The 17,563-nt window shown below is 46.6% G+C and overlaps 5 protein-coding genes across 5 annotated transcripts; 3 read left to right on the forward strand and 2 right to left on the reverse strand.

Annotated features, from left to right (window-relative positions):
• On the forward strand, positions 1-465 carry N7489_004787 (uncharacterized protein; the record flags this gene model as incomplete). Its single annotated transcript, XM_056710539.1, is given in 3 exon segments — positions 1-199; positions 259-283; positions 294-465. 3 exon segments carry the CDS (start codon positions 1-3, stop codon positions 463-465), a joined length of 396 nt encoding a protein of 131 aa, XP_056568960.1.
• Positions 466-2,388: 1,923 nt separating this feature from the next.
• On the reverse strand, positions 2,389-3,809 carry N7489_004788 (ankyrin repeat domain-containing protein; the record flags this gene model as incomplete). The annotated part of the gene is made up of 2 exons (XM_056710540.1): positions 2,389-2,945; positions 3,029-3,809. 2 exons carry the CDS (start codon positions 3,807-3,809, stop codon positions 2,389-2,391), a joined length of 1,338 nt encoding a protein of 445 aa, XP_056568961.1.
• Positions 3,810-5,410: 1,601 nt separating this feature from the next.
• N7489_004789 (ankyrin repeat domain-containing protein) lies at positions 5,411-6,655 on the forward strand (the record flags this gene model as incomplete). The annotated part of the gene is made up of 1 exon (XM_056710541.1): positions 5,411-6,655. One exon carries the CDS (start codon positions 5,411-5,413, stop codon positions 6,653-6,655), a length of 1,245 nt encoding a protein of 414 aa, XP_056568962.1.
• A 39-nt stretch (positions 6,656-6,694) lies between these two features.
• N7489_004790 (uncharacterized protein) lies at positions 6,695-6,997 on the forward strand (the record flags this gene model as incomplete). The annotated part of the gene is made up of 1 exon (XM_056710542.1): positions 6,695-6,997. The coding sequence occupies one exon, from the start codon at positions 6,695-6,697 to the stop codon at positions 6,995-6,997; it is 303 nt and encodes a 100-aa protein (XP_056568963.1).
• A 3,588-nt stretch (positions 6,998-10,585) lies between these two features.
• On the reverse strand, positions 10,586-10,943 carry N7489_004791 (hypervirulence associated TUDOR domain-containing protein; the record flags this gene model as incomplete). The annotated part of the gene is made up of 3 exons (XM_056710543.1): positions 10,586-10,651; positions 10,708-10,820; positions 10,895-10,943. 3 exons carry the CDS (start codon positions 10,941-10,943, stop codon positions 10,586-10,588), a joined length of 228 nt encoding a protein of 75 aa, XP_056568964.1.
• Between the last annotated feature and the right edge of the window lie 6,620 nt (positions 10,944-17,563).

Here is a 17,563-nt window from a genome sequence, read left to right on the forward strand (position 1 = left end):
ATGTGTCAATTACACCCTTTACCAGAAGCAATCGAGTTCGACCGCTGGATAGCGGAAACCGAAGATCAAAAGCCTAAACGGTACAACCCATACAACATAAATTTTGATCGTCCAGACCAGATGTCAGAGCAAGCTATTCATGAGCTTAAAGAATACGAACATTCTTTCGATCAGACTCGTTGGCTGAAGATGCAAGCCAGTGAGTTGTTCCGTTTAGGTTATTCGCATTTGAATGAGAATTACTGACACTTTTAGTAGCGCAAGCCAAATTCAACCTACCACGGTAATTACAGCCTCGTGTTAGATGACACCGGTCGTGGCGCTGCACTTGCGGGGCACGCAGCCGTTGGGAGGGAGGCCATTTTAGTTGTCTGGGTTCCGCTTTTGGGAGCGAATATGTTCGCCTCCAATATCCTGTTGTGCCAGGTTTCTCCTGGCGGCTTGCCACCGATCGCAGTCGCATAGCGCGGATCTTCAATCCTCGCTATCTCTCGCGTCACCATACTCAGTGAGCCTCAATTGGCAGAGATTTTGCTATACATATATTGATAGTTACAGTGATTGATTGGTTGGTGTCATTTACCCTAGCCCCTCGCATCGAAAGTTACCGCTTCGCACGAATTTTCGAACTGTTCGAAGTTCGCGAACTTCGGCGGATCGAGTCGAATTCGAACCTCGGTTTCAGGGCTTCGAATCTATGGCCGATTCGATCCGTTAATATTCGCGAATTTCGAACACGTTCGCGAACCAATATCTAGCCTTTTTAGGACAATGGGTTTGTGGAACGAGCTTTCGAGATGCCCGGTCCCTACAAGAATACGGTCTAGAATATCAAACGCATATATGCCCAAAGAAACCATTACTATATAACTATCCAAACTTCCAACATACTGCGTCTTCAAGCCTTATTAGGGCCCCAATTATCTTACCTTTCATAGAGAAACGTCGAATTCCGATTACATCTCTACCATCATTTGAATAATCTCTCGACATCCACCTCAGCTGCCGGTACAGCAGGATGATCCTGGGCTACCTTAGCCCTACAACTAAATTCAAGCACGTTGGCTGCGAGAAGACCACGAGAAGGCCGTATGAAGAGATACCAGAGGGTTATTTGGTCACTAGGAAAGTGACAGATGGGGACTTCTATGTATATTGGGATTTTCCTCTTTATATAATTAGCAAGTGTTCAGGATGTACATCCTCACATGTGATTAAACGCGCCTGATTGCATAGGCAATGGATATTGTCAGTTTATATGGTTATTTATTTTGCGTTCACAAGGTTTAAGGTTTTTTAATATTCAACGATGTATCAAGTTACTCCGAATCCAAATTCAAGGTTATAGATTCGGTATTTAAAAAAGGAGGGTGGCTAGAAAAACAATAAAATACGGCTTATCTTTTCCTTCGGTCGCTTTTAGTGTGAGTATGAAGCCTGATGAACAAAATAACTGGTCCGATATCAAAGTTCCAGCCATGGTCTGGAGTCTGTACATCAGTGGTGCCCAACAGTCGGGCCTGCTATTATTATATGCTTTTACACCGCATATAAGCTGTGAATCTCTGTCCGGTTATATCAAATTATGACTATTGGCGCGCTGAGGAGTTGAGGCGAGGTTTGCCGAATGTTTCTAGCAATGATCGGGCATCCAGAATCTCATACATTTTGCTGATGGCCGTTCGATTCTGGGGGCTAAGAGATTGTTAGAATTTACAAAGAGTTCAGCAAGCTTGAGCCGGAACAAATCATTTGCTCAAGGCCCTTCCATAATCACTTGCGAGTTGCAAATACTGCCTGCAGTCCTTCTTGTTCTGATCACTTCGTCTGTGAGCGACTCAATGTTAGATTACCTGATAGTGCCTACAATTTCCACTCTAAAAATCATAGAATGAAAGTACAGCGTGCCGTGCGATTCTACCCTTCACCTGTCACCACCCGTGCAACAACCCTGACGTACTAATAGCGTAAAACGAGCAGAATATTTGACACGAGTCTGCACAACGGTGGGCGATTTTAGTACAAGCGAACTATCGGAACGAAGCGATGGAAATATCGTGAAGCTTGTAGCTATATTGAAGGGAGATGTGCGTGAACTAACTACGTAATTTGTTGGAGCCCCGGATGATGAAAAAATAAGTCCAACAAGACAATCACAGCCCACCTCTGGTTCAAGGCCAAGTGCAAAAGTTGCCCTCCTCATTCAAGTAGCCTTCAAGGTAGAGCGCAATTCTACAGTTGGAAGCTGCTTCAATGGCCCTTTTCACATCACTAGCACATTTTGCACGAGTGTTCCTGTAGAGACGCTTGACAACCTGTTCGTGTCCATTCCGAGCTGCTTTGCATAGCGCCGTGTCCCCGAATTTATCGGTAGCGGCAGCATCCAGTTCACTTGTTTCCAGCAAGAGATTGATGATAGCCATGGTAAGCGGCCAAGGAAAGTGCAGTGTCTCCCATATAAGTTTTGAGATTGGTGTCGGGGGGTGTTGTGTGTTCAAGCAGTAGCCTTGTAACTTCCGGGTGGCCCATTTCGGAGGCAACACAGAGAGGCGAGCTGTTCCAAAATTGCTGATTGACGTCGATGGTATCAAATTGAAGCAATCGGCGTACAACTTCCACATGACCCTTTTTGGCAGCATGGAACAGTGGAGGGGCCTGTTGCACGTTCGCTTGTATGTCTCCCCTTGCGAGGAAGAGTTCCACCATGCGTAAATCACCATTAAAAGCAGCGTAGGTGAGAGGGGGCCATCCCTGGTCGTCGCGAATGTTGGGATCCAGATCCTCCTTGGCGAGAAGGACACATGCGATCGGTATGTTTCCTGTGCTCGCCGCATGGTGAAGAGCTGTCCTCCCAATTCGATCGACCATGTTGGCGTCAACATGATCTTCTGCAAGAATCTGTAGGGCTATAGGTGTGTGTCTTGCAGCCGCAGCTAAGCAAAGTGCTGTTGCTCCATTAGCATCTGGGGCATTGATATCCACAGCACCATAGGCAAAAAGAAGCCTTGTGATCGACTTATTGCCATACTCTGCTGCGATGTGCGACCGTAACGGTCTCTTGCGTCGATATCTATACCGCACTTAGCTAGCAGACACTTGGCTACCGACGTGCATCCATACTCTGCTGCGATGTGGAGAGCAGTGCAGGACTGTCTGTCCGTTGCATTGATGGAGATCTCTTCATGGGCGAGCAATTGTTGGACTACCTCCCTGTCACCGTTTTTCGTGGCTTGATGCAACAGTCTCTGGCCATCTCTATTTCTAGAATTGGGATCTGCGCCATGAGCAACGAGTAGCGCGATGACATCATGAAGGCTTGCCTGTACGGCTTGGCGGAGCAGACGGTTTCTGACAGTGACATCCTCCAGTAGGGTCTTTCTTGAGTTGGGATCTGAATGGAGGAGTAACAGCCCGGTAATTCTCGGGATCTTCTTGGCAATAGCAAGGCTGAATGGCGAAAATCGTTTGTAGTCTGGCGTTCGTATATCGCTGCCCCGTTCCAAAAGGACTCGCACCAGGTCCTTATCGCAGAACGCGACGGCATACCAAATAGCAGACCGGTTCTTGGCATCCGCTACATTCAGACGTGGATCAAAATCCGGTACAAATGATGCAGTAGGCAGAAGATTCCTTTCAATGGCATATATCAGTGGAGTCTGCCTGCGTTGATCTTGCCAATTGATGTCCGCTCTCTCATCGATAAGTAGCGTGCGAATAATTGTTTCGTTCTTAGTCCGAATGGCATGAAAGATTGGTGTGCGAGATCTACCGTCTGTGGTGTTGGCATCCGCTTGGTAGTCGCGCAACATCATTTCCACAAATTCCAATTTGCCCCGGCGAACCCCCCAAAACAAGGCAGAGCTGCGTTAGCGTCGGACGTTGAACCGGTACAGACAGTCGAGGAAAATATTATTCGCTGCTCGATTGAGGCAAGCCAGCGCAAGCAAATCTTTGGCTTGATCTAGGCTATCCGCTATGCAAAGAAGGATTTCATCAGGAAGATTGAGGAGGATCGTCTATCAGTTATGTTAGTATTGACTCATGTTCCAAGACTTGTAGTAAACAGTGGGGCCGGCCATACTCACATTGAAATGTTGGGGTTAAGAGGAGCTGGTTACGGCTTGTGTCGTGCGGAATTGGCTTGGTGGGTGACGTGAACAGAAAGCTGAGAGATGAAGAGAGTTCTTGACTATCTTATATGTATCACAAAATAAATCTTGTGGCAATATGTCTGAACTGAGAATGTGGGATGACTTCTTGTACGGTAGGAAATCGTCAGGAGAAATTCAGGAACGATCTAAGCTCCTGGGAGCGGGACTTGGATACCGGGACCCCTCCTATGCAATTGTTGCTATCCACAGATCAAGCGAGGTGGATCTCGGGCTGGAACGAGGGTTCCCAGTCGCCAATAAATGGCAATGCCCTGGACTTCTCGGCGCACTCCCTGGACTATACTTGGTCAGACCCTCCATGATCTATACTGCGTCATTAATGCAAGGGATGCTACATCCTGGAGCAGTGGGTCGGGATCCCAGGAGCTAGGGCAGGGTCTTGTATGTGATGGTCTCACGTACACGTAGAGGTTAATAGTGTCTCGGATCAGCAATCGACATCAAGGACAACTATACTTGACGCTAGACAATTCTTAATGATAGGGGGAAGCTTTCTGTAACGTTGATTGCACAGGCGATGGGTATTGTCGGTTTATATGGTTATTTATTTTGCGTCCGCAAGGTAGGTTTTTTGATATTCAACGATGGATCAAGTTACTGAGGGTTGGCAACCCAAATTCAAATTCAAGGTAGTTAAAAAAGGAGGAGGGTGAATAGGAAAGCAATAAAAATGGCCTATCAAGCCCGATGAACAACATAGCTGGTCCGATTTCGCAGTTCCAGCCATGGTCTGGAGTCTGTACATCAGTGTCCGCCTCAACGCGGGTAAAAGCCCCGGACAATTCTGGCCGCACTGGACATCAGTGGTGCCCAACAGTCGGGTCTGCTATTATTATATGCTTTTAGACCGCATACAATTGGCGAACCGTTATCCAGTTATATCAGATCATGACCAGTGGCGCGCTGAGGAGTTGAGGCAAGATTTGTTGAATTTTTCTAGCAAAGATCAGGCCCAAAGAATATAGTGTAGATTGCTGATGACCGGTTAGTTTCGAAGGCTAAAGAATGATGAGAAGGTATAAAGAAATCCAGCAAGACTCAGTCGAAACAAATGACGATAAATATACTCATGACCCTTCCATAACCGTTTGCGAGGACTTTGGAATATTGCCAGCAGGCCTACCCAGTGGCATCTCCCCCAAATCATTAAGGATTAAGCGCTTCGTGACTATTACGCTGGATACGGGATGGCTACTCGCGAATTAATATCGCCTATACCGGATACAAACCAACACCCAATGCAGAGCGTTCATGGTCTCAGTGTGGAAAACCAGGAGCACTTCCAACGCCAACACCAAAGCGAGTTTGCGCGAAGCCATGACGCCCACCATCCCGCAAATATACTTGAACTCCCCACCGAATTGCTGTATGATGCCCTAGATTATCTATCCACGGAGGATTTGGTCTCGTTCGCATTTTGTCGATGTGATCTGTTTCAAGCTCTGATTGGCTTCCTTGAACGCAAAGCAAGGCCATCTCTACAAGGCCTTGGCCCCCTAGTCAGATTGTTCGCGGAACAGTGGCCAAAGAAATGGCTTCGAATTATCGTCCCGATCTGCGCCCGATCCGAACAGCCGATATTGAGAGATCTTGGGACACTTGTGGAGCTATTCGAAGATAGCCATTGGGCTAAAGAGCAGCTTCGAGATATTATTCTAATATCAGCTAGGCGTGAACAACCAACCGTGCACAGTTGTGTTGAGCTTGGATATGAAGAGCTGGCTTGTCGGTATTTGCGAAAAAGCCCTCACGCATTATTCGATACGAACATTCTCCACATGCCAGCTTTACACATCTCTGTCCTCAAACGTTTTCAAAACATTGTCCAGGAAATTGGAAGTATAGCTCATAACATGCGTGAGTTTGATCGGGTGGAATTTGTCAATCGGCATGACGACATTCAAAACACTCCACTCGACTATGCTATCACGACCTCGTCTTCGACTATTGTAAATATGCTTATTAGCGCTGGGGCTAGAATCGACAATACAGATCGCCTTGGGTATACTCCGCTCATGAACGCGTGTCATCTTGGACGAGACGAAATTGTCCACTGCCTGGTTGATCGCGGAGCTGACATACAAGCCACAAATAATTTCAACCTCTCGGCCCTGGAATGCATAATGGCTGGTGGAAGCCGAACGAAGAAGACCCTGTTGCAGCGTATATGTCCCCATGCTACCCAGGTGCAACTGAACAGAGCACTTTGGCTCGCAACCAATGACAAGAAAGAGTTTGTGGGTATTCTGCTCAAGTTTGGTGCAGACGGCCAATACGCCGGTAACTTAGAAGAAGACGGTTTTTACGATGCAGAACGAAATACGTATCCAAGTGCAACTACACCACGACCGGTGGAGGCAAGCACGCCGTTGTCCCGACGTCATTTAAGTCCAAGTATCGCCACTGGTGTTACATCTAGGGAGGATCGCTACATCATCTGGAAACACAGAGATGAATCTCAAGCGCCCCATGCCGGACGATGACTTGCCCCGTCTCCCTGGGACTTTGCGAGGAACGTGGAAATGTCGGATGCTGAACCTGATATCACCAACGAGTCGACCTCTGATGGCACGGCGGGGGCACAAACACGTGGAATGAATGATTCAAGCGTCGGCCCGCAACTATTTGTGGACTTCGAGAAGTTGAACATTAATGAATGCCGTCGTGAAAAGAAAGGACGCCACGAAGACCCCCAACCAGGCGACATAGCCGGGTTTGGCGGCACAGGGAAAAGTCGGTTCTTCATTTTTCGGGTTGGTCCCGCCCAGGCCCCCAGGCACGTGTTTCGAAGAACAAGGGCGTATAGCACCGAAGGAAGCAATTAATTGAGATACCTATACACGCGCGCGCCCCACCCCCCAATGGAGAAGGCCTTCGCCACCGTTGTAGCCAAGGACTAGGGCTTTACCAACATGTGGGCTATGTAAACTTAAGGGTCATAAGAGAGGGGGGTGTGCACATTTGACATTAGTGGGTTGGGTAGGATGGTCAGCTCTCTTGTGGAATTATGTTACCCCTATTATAACCATTACTATAAGCAATCTAGGAATAGGTACTAAGTATAATCCATCGGTAGTAGCCGAATAAATATCCTTACTATCCATGCCAGATTACCATCGACAAATGAGTGTTTAGCGAAAGGTATAAGTCTACAAACGTAATAGTGGATACTTTAGTCCTAGAAAAAAGTCCTGGTAGTGAGGTAGAGGTTATTTTCAAGTACCTATACTCCCAGACCTACTGGGGTCTATATTATTATTATTGACAACGATAGTGATATATGAGGTAGGCGAGCGGCGGATTAGGATAGGAAGTAACTGTAAAGGAAAAGCGTTATGGATATAGAACCTCTCAGAGATAAAGCAGGGAGAAGGATCAATTACAGCTGTATTGATACTATGGCCTTACTGACTGTAGAGGAAAAAGAGGAGAGGAAGGGAAGGGGATTCTGAGGAACTACAGTAGCATCAAGGAAAAACCCAAGGACGAATATTCTCAGGTGGCTTTGAGAGCGTCTAATGATCACGCGACGTAGCTGTGTACCACATTCCACATGATGGGAAAAATTACTTAAGATAGTTTGCTTGGTCATCGAGTCTTTGAAAAGCCACTATTGGCTTTACAGAAACCGGAAGACTTTGACGTCTTCAAATGTTCCACAAGACAACACTTTCATACAGTATGGATCGAAATCAGCCCCACCACTTACTGGACAATTCTGCAAATGCGATATAGTAGTTTGATTGGGGAAACCAGATTATCACACAGCTGGCGCATAGTGAACACGTAACACATGGTTCTGTTGTCGACGAATAACAGAGCGTACTACATCAATAAGCTTACTACATACTCAAATCCAAATCCAACCTGTGGAATGGTACTTAGGTGTGACTTCTTTTGCAGCGGTTTCTACTGTTCGCGGCCCTGCTATTGCTGGTGTTCTTTGACTTAGTTAAGACACCCGAAGCCCGCTTCGCGAGTACCTTCCAAAGCGTGTGGAATGGTCACGTTGGGCGTTGTGCTCGGTTGGGAAACGGGATGGATCACAACTGACCTCAGTCGGTTACCTTGTCTGGATATTTTTAGCAGGCCAATCGTAGATTATGTTTGTGGGATTGTACTTACCCAGTCAGGCATTCAAGAGCAACCGTATTGCTGTCTCTGGATAGCTGAGTCTGCCCGCGTATTTCCAAGTCCGTTTCATGTCCAAACACAGTTTTATGCTGTTGTACAACTTCTTGTTCGCTCTCATCGGCTGAGGTGCTATTTTCCTGGTCGCCACAGTCGTGTTTCTATCTCGTCCTCTGTGCGCCCATGCCTGCGTCTGCGTTACGCTGAGGTGACAAGTGTTCCCACTTGTTGAGTGTGATAGGAGAAAGCACTCCAGCCTTATAGCAAATTGTATCGCGAGACCAGAATTGAGTGTTGTGCTTGCTCCCGATAACGGGAATTGCAAGTGCACGCATTCTTCGCCCATACATTCTGATTCTGCAGGTAGATATCTATTCGATTACCGCATGACTCACTAAGGGTCGGACAAACATATTTCAACGGACAGGTGAAACCATGCGATATTGTCAACAAGTGCAGGCTCTGGTGCCTCTTCAAGGGTGTTGATTCTCAACAACACAGGGTACATCAAAAGCTAAAGGATTCTGGTCCTCAGAAACTTGGACTGGTGCGAGTCATGACAGTCTGGTACCAGTTCACCAAGCTAAGCCATGGCTCATAAACGCAATAGTCAATTTTACGTACAACGCTATGATCTTTTTAAATTAGAACATCCTACATATTCAAATTCATTTCTGCTGTTTTCTTCAACCGTCCTTACCACTTCTGTGACTTCCACGAGCATCAACATGTCCCCACGTAGCGCATGCGGCTGGTCAGAACGGGAGGAGAAAATCTTCTCTCTCGACTGAATGCCCATCGAGACCTGTCGTGGAACGTCCTCTCCGACGCATATTGCGAAGAATATCAGGTGGATTGAAGCGTTGAGACTTTACGAGGAAAGAAGGAAAGAAGTACATATTCTGCGGAAGCAGCGTCGCACTGGCGCCAAGTCTCCCGAATGTTCAGGCAAGCAAAAGCGACCAGGCGACGTGTGGGGCTCGCTGGTCGATAGCGGTTTACAGTCGACCCTTCCAGCCAATGCCTCTGCCCAAAGGAACATTGACAAATGGTTTTAAACAATTCTAGCGGCCGACCTAGCCAGCCTCACGACAGCGATAAATCAGATCAAACGACACGCTCCGAAATACATATGAAATACCAGTATTCTTCCTATACTAGAGGCTGACATTTTGCCACAGGCCTCGTGACGCCAGAACCGCTTCCGTACCCGCCTAAAAGTACACGATCGTCAGCCTGGATGTGGGACTATGTACATCGTGTCTGTGCCGCCAGGAAATTGAGATACCAGCGAACAGAACGTCCACACAAGCAGCATGTCATCGGCTGGAGCGCTACATTGCTATGTCTCCACCTATCAGAAATCAGGACTGAATATGAACAAGCTCATCACCAGCGCTGGATTGGATGGTTCATGGGAAATGCTCGACTATCATTCTATCGCCAGTCTGGTAATCTAGCAGATAGCTTGTGAAATAATGCCAGTGGATCACATGAGCTTACGTGAATATCTCCGGTTTTTGCACTAAACCCCAGAAACCGATTGGCTCCCGGGTATGAGTCGATGCTGTGGGCCGGCCCACCTGCGGCACCTAAACTGTATTCCAAGCATCCTGCCCATCTCGAGAATGACGCTGGATGTAGAGTATCTTCTATTAAAATATTGCCCTTTCCCAATATCCTATATATGGGCATACCGAGGATTGGATAATTCTCTTCCGGTTCTCTTCTCTTTTGGGCTGCAAGGCTTAATTACGAGCAACCTAGAAAGCAAGTGGCAGAAACTTGTAGATAAGCTTTCCACGAGGATCATCCGTGACAGCCGCATTCTCTCACCGAGCGAGCGTTTTCATGGCTTATTGGACCTTACTTTTCGGGGTTCAGCGATTGATCGACGCTCCCGGCCATGTTCCACGATCTCCGGGAAACTAACTTTTGTCATACTATAACCTTGGTACTCCCTCGCTATTGTCGTAATTCCAAGGAATGATGCTTGTTTATAAAACGGTAATACGTGAATTCATACGTACAATAATATCGATATTCCGCCCCGCTTACAGTAAGTGGGCTGTTACGATAACCCCCAGTAGGTCCTCCAGCTCTGGTTATCTACGCGCAAAGCACGTACATTATTCTCAAAGACCTCAAAAAGACCGAAGAGTAGCTTAAAGAGTAGGTAGGACGGACGATTTGCTCTTGTATATCAAGCATGACGTTAATCCTATTTACTTTTTCTTTTTCGATAGTCCAAGGCAAAATTTCCCAAATAGGTGTATAGTCCCCTACTCTTCTCCAAAAATGTTTGCCTCATAAACAGTAGTCAACTTGCCAGTATTTGAGTTCTCAATCTAGGGAGGAAATTTCAGCCTCAATGTTGGAGTATATGCGGGCAATTGATAAATACCTCGTATCTGGGATTTTCCTCGCTGGCATCAACATACCGGTCAGCCTGCTGACCCGGCTCAGTAAGGACAGATCTGATGGTGCCGGTGCTAACTGATGTGCGAGACTCGGGGCCTGGGATTGAGTAGCCTGTTAGCCATCACTTTCTGCGTTGCTTTGGCTCTGAAGTTTATAATTTCTTGGCATACCGCCAACAGGCTTGTACTGGACCGCCTGACCGTTCATATAGCGGGGCATTATGAATAATAAGGACGCTTGAGGATCGATAATCAAAATCTGGTATGATTGTTATCCACAGATTTTTCATACTGGGAATAAATGACAGGCGACTGATATATAGCGAGATATCTTACTCTGACGTCGGAATATCGTCACATGCATTACGAATATTGTGGTGTGACCTGAGCTCAGTTTGCCCGGGTTGCGAATCCGAATCATTCAGCCGAGGACGACATTGGAGGATTTTCGTATCTGCATTAATGGCCGCTATGGCATGATGGTACATGACGTTGCGCGCTGTAAGTTTTAAGGTTTAGACCGAATGTCAGTCTCTTGCTGGGATGATTAGGAAACGGTTTACTCAAGTGTCATCATAACACTGTCATATTAATTGTATTGCGTCAGCTGGATCGGTTTGGCGAGCAAAAAGCCTCGTGCACTTCGCAACGGGTCCAGAAACCGGTCGATACATCACAACTGACATCAGCTGTACAGACTTGCGAATGTGCGACGCGATTGGGCGTATTCCCAACTTCGCCCCACTAGTTCGGGTTGCAGCGAGAAGAAAAGCGAAATATCTCGGTTCTACCACAAATCGTATTTCCTTCCGCGCACCCAAAACGGTGGCAAAATTCCTAGACACCAACAGCTTCCCCACCCTCACATGATACCACGGCCCATCACGCTTTACCGGTGTAATATGGATGTGTGTTAAGCCGGAACCTAGCACTGTCGAGCTGCCAGATCCTGACAAGGCACTTTTAACAGAGAATCGAAGATAATCACCCATATAACCTAGGTCTTTTTCTCGTCATGGTTACCACCATACCACTGGCCTCCCCCTTCAGCACTGATACTTTTTGTTCCTTGAACAGCTGGCTTGCTTCTTATAGTCACTACTCTGTGGGAATGGGACTACTTCCCTGATCGGACTTTATCCGAGAGTCTTGAAAATAGGGCTGAACGGTTACATAAGACTAAATCGGTTTGCTGCCCTGCGTATTCCTGTTTGTGGGTATAGAATGAACCTGTCAAAGCCTCATGCGCTTTCCTAATAGACGCGGCAATCGTTCTTCGACTACGACTTGGAAGAATGAAATATATATCATGGTCTTCGGTCAAGACGAGCGTGCGATATATTGAAAGTATATCTCCTGGGGTATTTCATACTCCTAGTACTTGTGGTAAGGAGCTTGCGTTAACCGATCTTTGCGGGAAATGGCAAACGACTAGAACAAAGCGCCATGGACGGCCTGGCAGCTATAGTAAAGGAAGTACATAGCATTGGACGGGCGGTAGGATTCAACATACATACCAGACCTGTCCACATCCACAGTGAACACATGACTTGTTTGGGTCAAGATCGCAGCACATTCGGCGTTATATGGCAGCTGATAATTCCAGCCATATTCGGGGAGAGTCGGGGATCTTTCACCGTCGTTGATAGAAGAAGGGGTGGGGCGCACGGGTAGTTTTCGGGTAGTTTTGACTGTTTGTATTATTCGTTCTTCTCTACAATTAGCAGTAATAGAACAGTAATGAATTCAATAATCTGGAGCAAGGTTGATGCTTCCTCGATACTTACGTCATCATCCAGATCAGCTTGGTCGGTCGAAAGAATGAGTGCCACTGCTAATTGTAACTTCAACGAATCAACTGCCATCCGGGTACCCGCTCGATGGACTATGTCACACTTCCCTTAATGACGTCTTAACGTATACTAAAAGGTGTCACCTCGTAATGGAAAATAACGTGCTTTTAATCAAACCCGACCGGAATAAGTAGGCCCACGGCGAGTGTTGGAAGACTATTTCAGACTACATGTATGTGATACGGCTATGATCATAGCAGTATCTCTGTCTCCTGTCCGCAGAAGCCATCGCAACCCGGACAATCAAGCGTCCGGTGCACTCCCCAGTCACAGGCAAAGGAACTACAGCAACACATGCGAGCCCAGCTCAGCGATGCCAACGAAGCGAGAGATTGCATGATGCCTAGTATTACAAGAAATCCTCGAAGACCAACGAAAAATAGCGACAGCGAATATTCAGAAAAGTGCTCAACGAAGTTACCGCTCCTTGCCCGTCTGTACTGGAGACCTGCCTTCGGAGCTGCCCACGGAAGTTGCAAAAAGGATGCTTTTGGTTTAGCAGACGACGAGCCGAAGACGTGGAAAGCTTTGCAGAATAGTTCAATGGAGATTGATGACCTCGTCAAAAGTGACAAGACGTACCACCAGCCTTGGAACAGCTATGATTGTCATCGTCCTGACTCTTTTTCTTTGGCTGTCTTTGATCCGTTTGTAGCACCAAGTCCGGAGACGTGCACCAAGCCCACTCACTTACGTCGCCGGATGTCTTTCCACGCCTGTCGTGCTGCAATAAGCGATATGTTGAAAAAGCGCCTAGCCATTTTCAGTATGCATGAAACCATGAGTGTATTTTTTGGTGATTGTCAGGGTCTACAAAGTTTCCCTACTTCGACATCTTCTAAACGGTTACCGAATTGTTATTCCCTCGCAAATCCATCTGAACTTATCGGATTGGTTTCTGATGCGGTGATTGAGCTCATGAACGAAAATGCCGTTACAGCTCCTGACAAATGCAAGCCTACAAGGTTTCATTCAAAGCTAGTCCCGCATATCAGTGTTTATGAATATATCGAGCGACTTTCGCAACTTGCCGAAGTCTCATCGCTGACTCTATTGACTGTTTTAATCTACGTTCGGAAGATACTCAGCCTCCAACCGGCATTTCAGCTTTCGAGCCTAACTGTTCATAGACTACTGTTGAGTTGCGTGGCTGTGAGCGTGAAAGTACACAATGATTCCCTGTGCTCCAAAAAATTGTATGCACGAGCTGGCGGTGTCCGCCCCGACGAGTTGACCATCTTGGAACTGGAACTACTTAAACAGCTGGCTTGGGAAGTTATACCACGCGAAGAATATGTCAAAGACTGTTATCTCGGTCTTGTTGACCGAAATGGTGGTTATGTACTACCACTCAGGCCGGAAGATGTATTATAGTTCTAAGCAAACGAGAAATATAGTTTGCCGCATTGTACCGGCAAGGTATTCCAATGACTAAGGGAAGATTGCAATTCGTGCGCTATCTACCTATGTGTAAGTAATGGCCCACCTATGGCAGCTCAAGCTTATGTGCTTCGCACGATCACGGGGTTCTCCCTTCGCATGGGCACAGCGTGTTCAATTGCATTCGCTGTCACTAAATTCAAGGATGGTCGAGATGCCCCGAAACCGGTGAAAGAACGAACAGAACAACGCCAACCCCCACCCCTTTGCACGTACGTCACTATGACCTACATTTTCCTTACGGCACATTCTTTTAATGCACTTTTTACCGATCTTGCTAGACATCCTCCCTTACAAGACGGACTAAGGCGGAAAGTTATAAGCAACGCATAGCGACGCATAGGAAGTGTCTCCAGGTAATGAGGATTATTGAGGCAGAGATGGGGATAACAACTATGCTTCTCTGTTGTTGGAACCGCTCAAGGCCGAGAAAGCGCATTGGTTGTTACGGCAAGAATTACAGCATTAGTCGATATTCAGAGGCCACTCAAAATAACTCCAATTTGCTGCTGCTGCTGCTGAAGTCCGCGATTCTGCCCTCCAAGATTAGCTCCCATGGACTAATGTTCAGCTTGTGTTGAATAACGCACACGCGAGCTGGTATCCGCTACCCCCCGTCGAAACGGTCGCATATAATAACGATAACGACTGGACGGTGTTGCCTGATATAGCAATCGAGTTAACAGCTCATGAACCGAATGGTTATGAACCGAATGGGTTTTTGACTGATTCGATTTTTGAAAGCTTTGTTGATGCGGAAAATGGGTTCACCTGACATCTAATCTTCCATTGTATGGAAGGCTATTCTATCTTTTCTAGAGATGGGCGCTGTATATTAATCTAGGACCGTAAACTCCGAGCCCTGAAAATGGGGTTGGAAACTTTGAATGATTATGAATATCCAAATCTAGTCTGCCATGACATGGATAGTATTTGCGCATAACATTTCGAAAGGTAAAAAGATAAAATATAAGGTTTGTGAGGAAAGAATACTCATGATGTTGGGACGTATGCTACATCGTGACAAGTTCGTGTACTGTAGTAGCCTCGACAGACTTGACCTCGAATCTAGCCCGAGCCATTGTTATTTCACAAACATTCGGTTCACATGGGTTAACAGGCATACACGGAGATTTACCCTATGGAAGAACGAATGGAATGGATGAGAGATCCTTCCATGTCTGTGCAGGACATGCTGGATGTACCATTATACAGAAATTCCATAGACTTCAAAATTGCCGGAATCTGAACCAGCTCGCCTGATATTCGGCAAAGCTTAACATCTATTGCCAACTCGAACCGGGAAATAGCGGTGCACCGTTTGCCTCGGCCGAGATGGACCGTATCGCTGTCGTGACGCTCCTCCTTCTGTGGCATTGCTATTGCCACTCGAGACTTGAACTGCCTTGCAAGGTGCATCTCTGTGCAAAGATTCGCTCCATTGGTTGAAACGACGCCTAGGATGCCCATAATTTCCAGCCTTGCGGATTCCTCATGCCCCATCCCGCATTGTTTGTTAATTCCGGGGAGTCTTCGTGCTCCCCGATCTGCAAACAGCTCTGGCGGAAGAATTCAGTACTTGAGAATGCAGTGCAGCGAGGTCGCAATTTCGTTTTCCTTGGAGCCATACATGCAAGTGGTCGGGTAGTTAAATCATAGATATTGAACCAAAGGATTTAGAGCAGTTGTTCCCTTTTGGTTGTCGATTATAGAACCAAAGTTTTTGGGTTAATTTTTCACTCCCTTACATTATCTTGACGCAAAAAAAAGGTTAATTTAGTTAGTTCACATTTGGTCTTTTATGTGACACCTCCCCTAGAGGATATTCAGCCAAAGACAGAGCCATTAAGGGCCAATTAGACCTTACCAAACGTGGTTTTAGGTTCGGTTTTCGATTTCGAGATAACTTCAAAATGAAACTCATGTGCCATAATTGGGAATACCCTGCGATTCGGATGCGTTCCAGCTGTCAGATGCTTAACGCACGTGGGCTTTTCGGCCGGCTTTAGTCTGAGGATTGAGACATGAATGAGGTATGATAGCTTGTTAGATGAAACTTCATCGACTCTAGAATATAATGTATACTGTATGTAGGCTGCGCCGCCGAATGCTCCGATTATGAAATCGAATAAAATCATTTTCCCAGATTGCCGGCAGTCCCGAAAAGCGGAACCTCCCATTCCGTAACCCGAGCCCGATTCTGAGCCCATTGAATTATTTGAGCCTGTTGGATTATCTGTGCCTGCAGAGTCATTCGCGTGTATCGAACAACATAAGTCGGAAGATTACTTAACCACTCAAATGGAAGATGGTGCATGAAATGGATTTGGTATTGATACATCATAGTCTACCTCAACAGCCAGAACCACTCACGAAGACGTAATATCCATGAGGACAAATCCCGTTCACAATGAAGTATGCTCATGTTATTTTGGGAATGATCGTTTTGGACCACGCTAATCTTCCGAAAGGCACACTTGGATATGGATTGTAGCCACTTGTTTTGTTTGGTGCACTCATTGCCCAGCACCCTTGTTGGCCAAGTATCCAGCCCAAGAACGACTATCCTTTTTTGAGCACTTGCCCCCGAATACACAATCATTATCTCATTCAGCTGCGGCTGTATGTCGAGCTTGTGCCAGAAAATACCGGAGTGAGCAAAGTAATAGTATGAAGGAACACTGGCTCAATGGCAGAGGAACAAACCAAATAGATATATAGTGTGTATATGAAGAGGACCTTATTCGGGGCTACATCTTCGCTCAGGGAGAACAAGGATTGTCATCTACCGAAGGTGGTCATCTAAGAATGGGACCGCTTGCTATCCACCAACACCAGAAGGCTACATGGTAGTCTCCCTAGCAACCGGGCATATTTGCCGACGTAGTTACGCAGGGCCACAGCTGGTTATAGATCTGGAGGCCCTAGTTAGGACCTTAAAAAATATGAAGACTTTCAAGATAACCTCTGTATTTTTCGGTAAAGCACGCGGACAAAGACGATTAGGCCACGGCAGGCCGCGGTGCTTCATGGGTATTGTGTTTTCGTAGTCGTAAGCACGAAGTTACGCATTAGGAACAAGCGCACAAATATTCGACACGGCTTACCCAATAGAGATGTTGCTGTGCGAGACCTTGTTCGCCGCGCATAGGGGCCGTGAGCACTGATTCAGACGTGGGTGAAAGTAGTGGCACTCACAATTGAAGAATTTATAGTCCATAAGTAAAAGAGCTTCGCACTTCACTAGCTTGCTGTTTCGCATCTGACAAGGGTCAATTTCGATCGAAGCATGTATCTAAGAAAGGTGTTCAAATGTTCTTGGCTCACAACTCGGCGGTTGCGACTAAACAAAGGCGATGTTATCCACCGAAACTTCCTTCTCGAAAGAGCTGGCTGGTCTCAAGTCTGAATTTGTCAATCAGCGCGTGGAAAAAGATTGGGGATTTTCCGGGACGAACCATCACAGAGCTTGAAGAAGAAGATAAAGCTGACGATGTGTTCCAGCTCAAAGCCCAATCAACGCATTTAGATGTGAAAGCTTGCCGAG

This window comes from Penicillium chrysogenum (assembly GCF_028827035.1).
Source record: "Penicillium chrysogenum strain IBT 35668 chromosome Unknown utg000002l_segment0_segment0, whole genome shotgun sequence".
Taxonomy (NCBI): Eukaryota; Fungi; Ascomycota; class Eurotiomycetes; order Eurotiales; family Aspergillaceae; genus Penicillium; species Penicillium chrysogenum.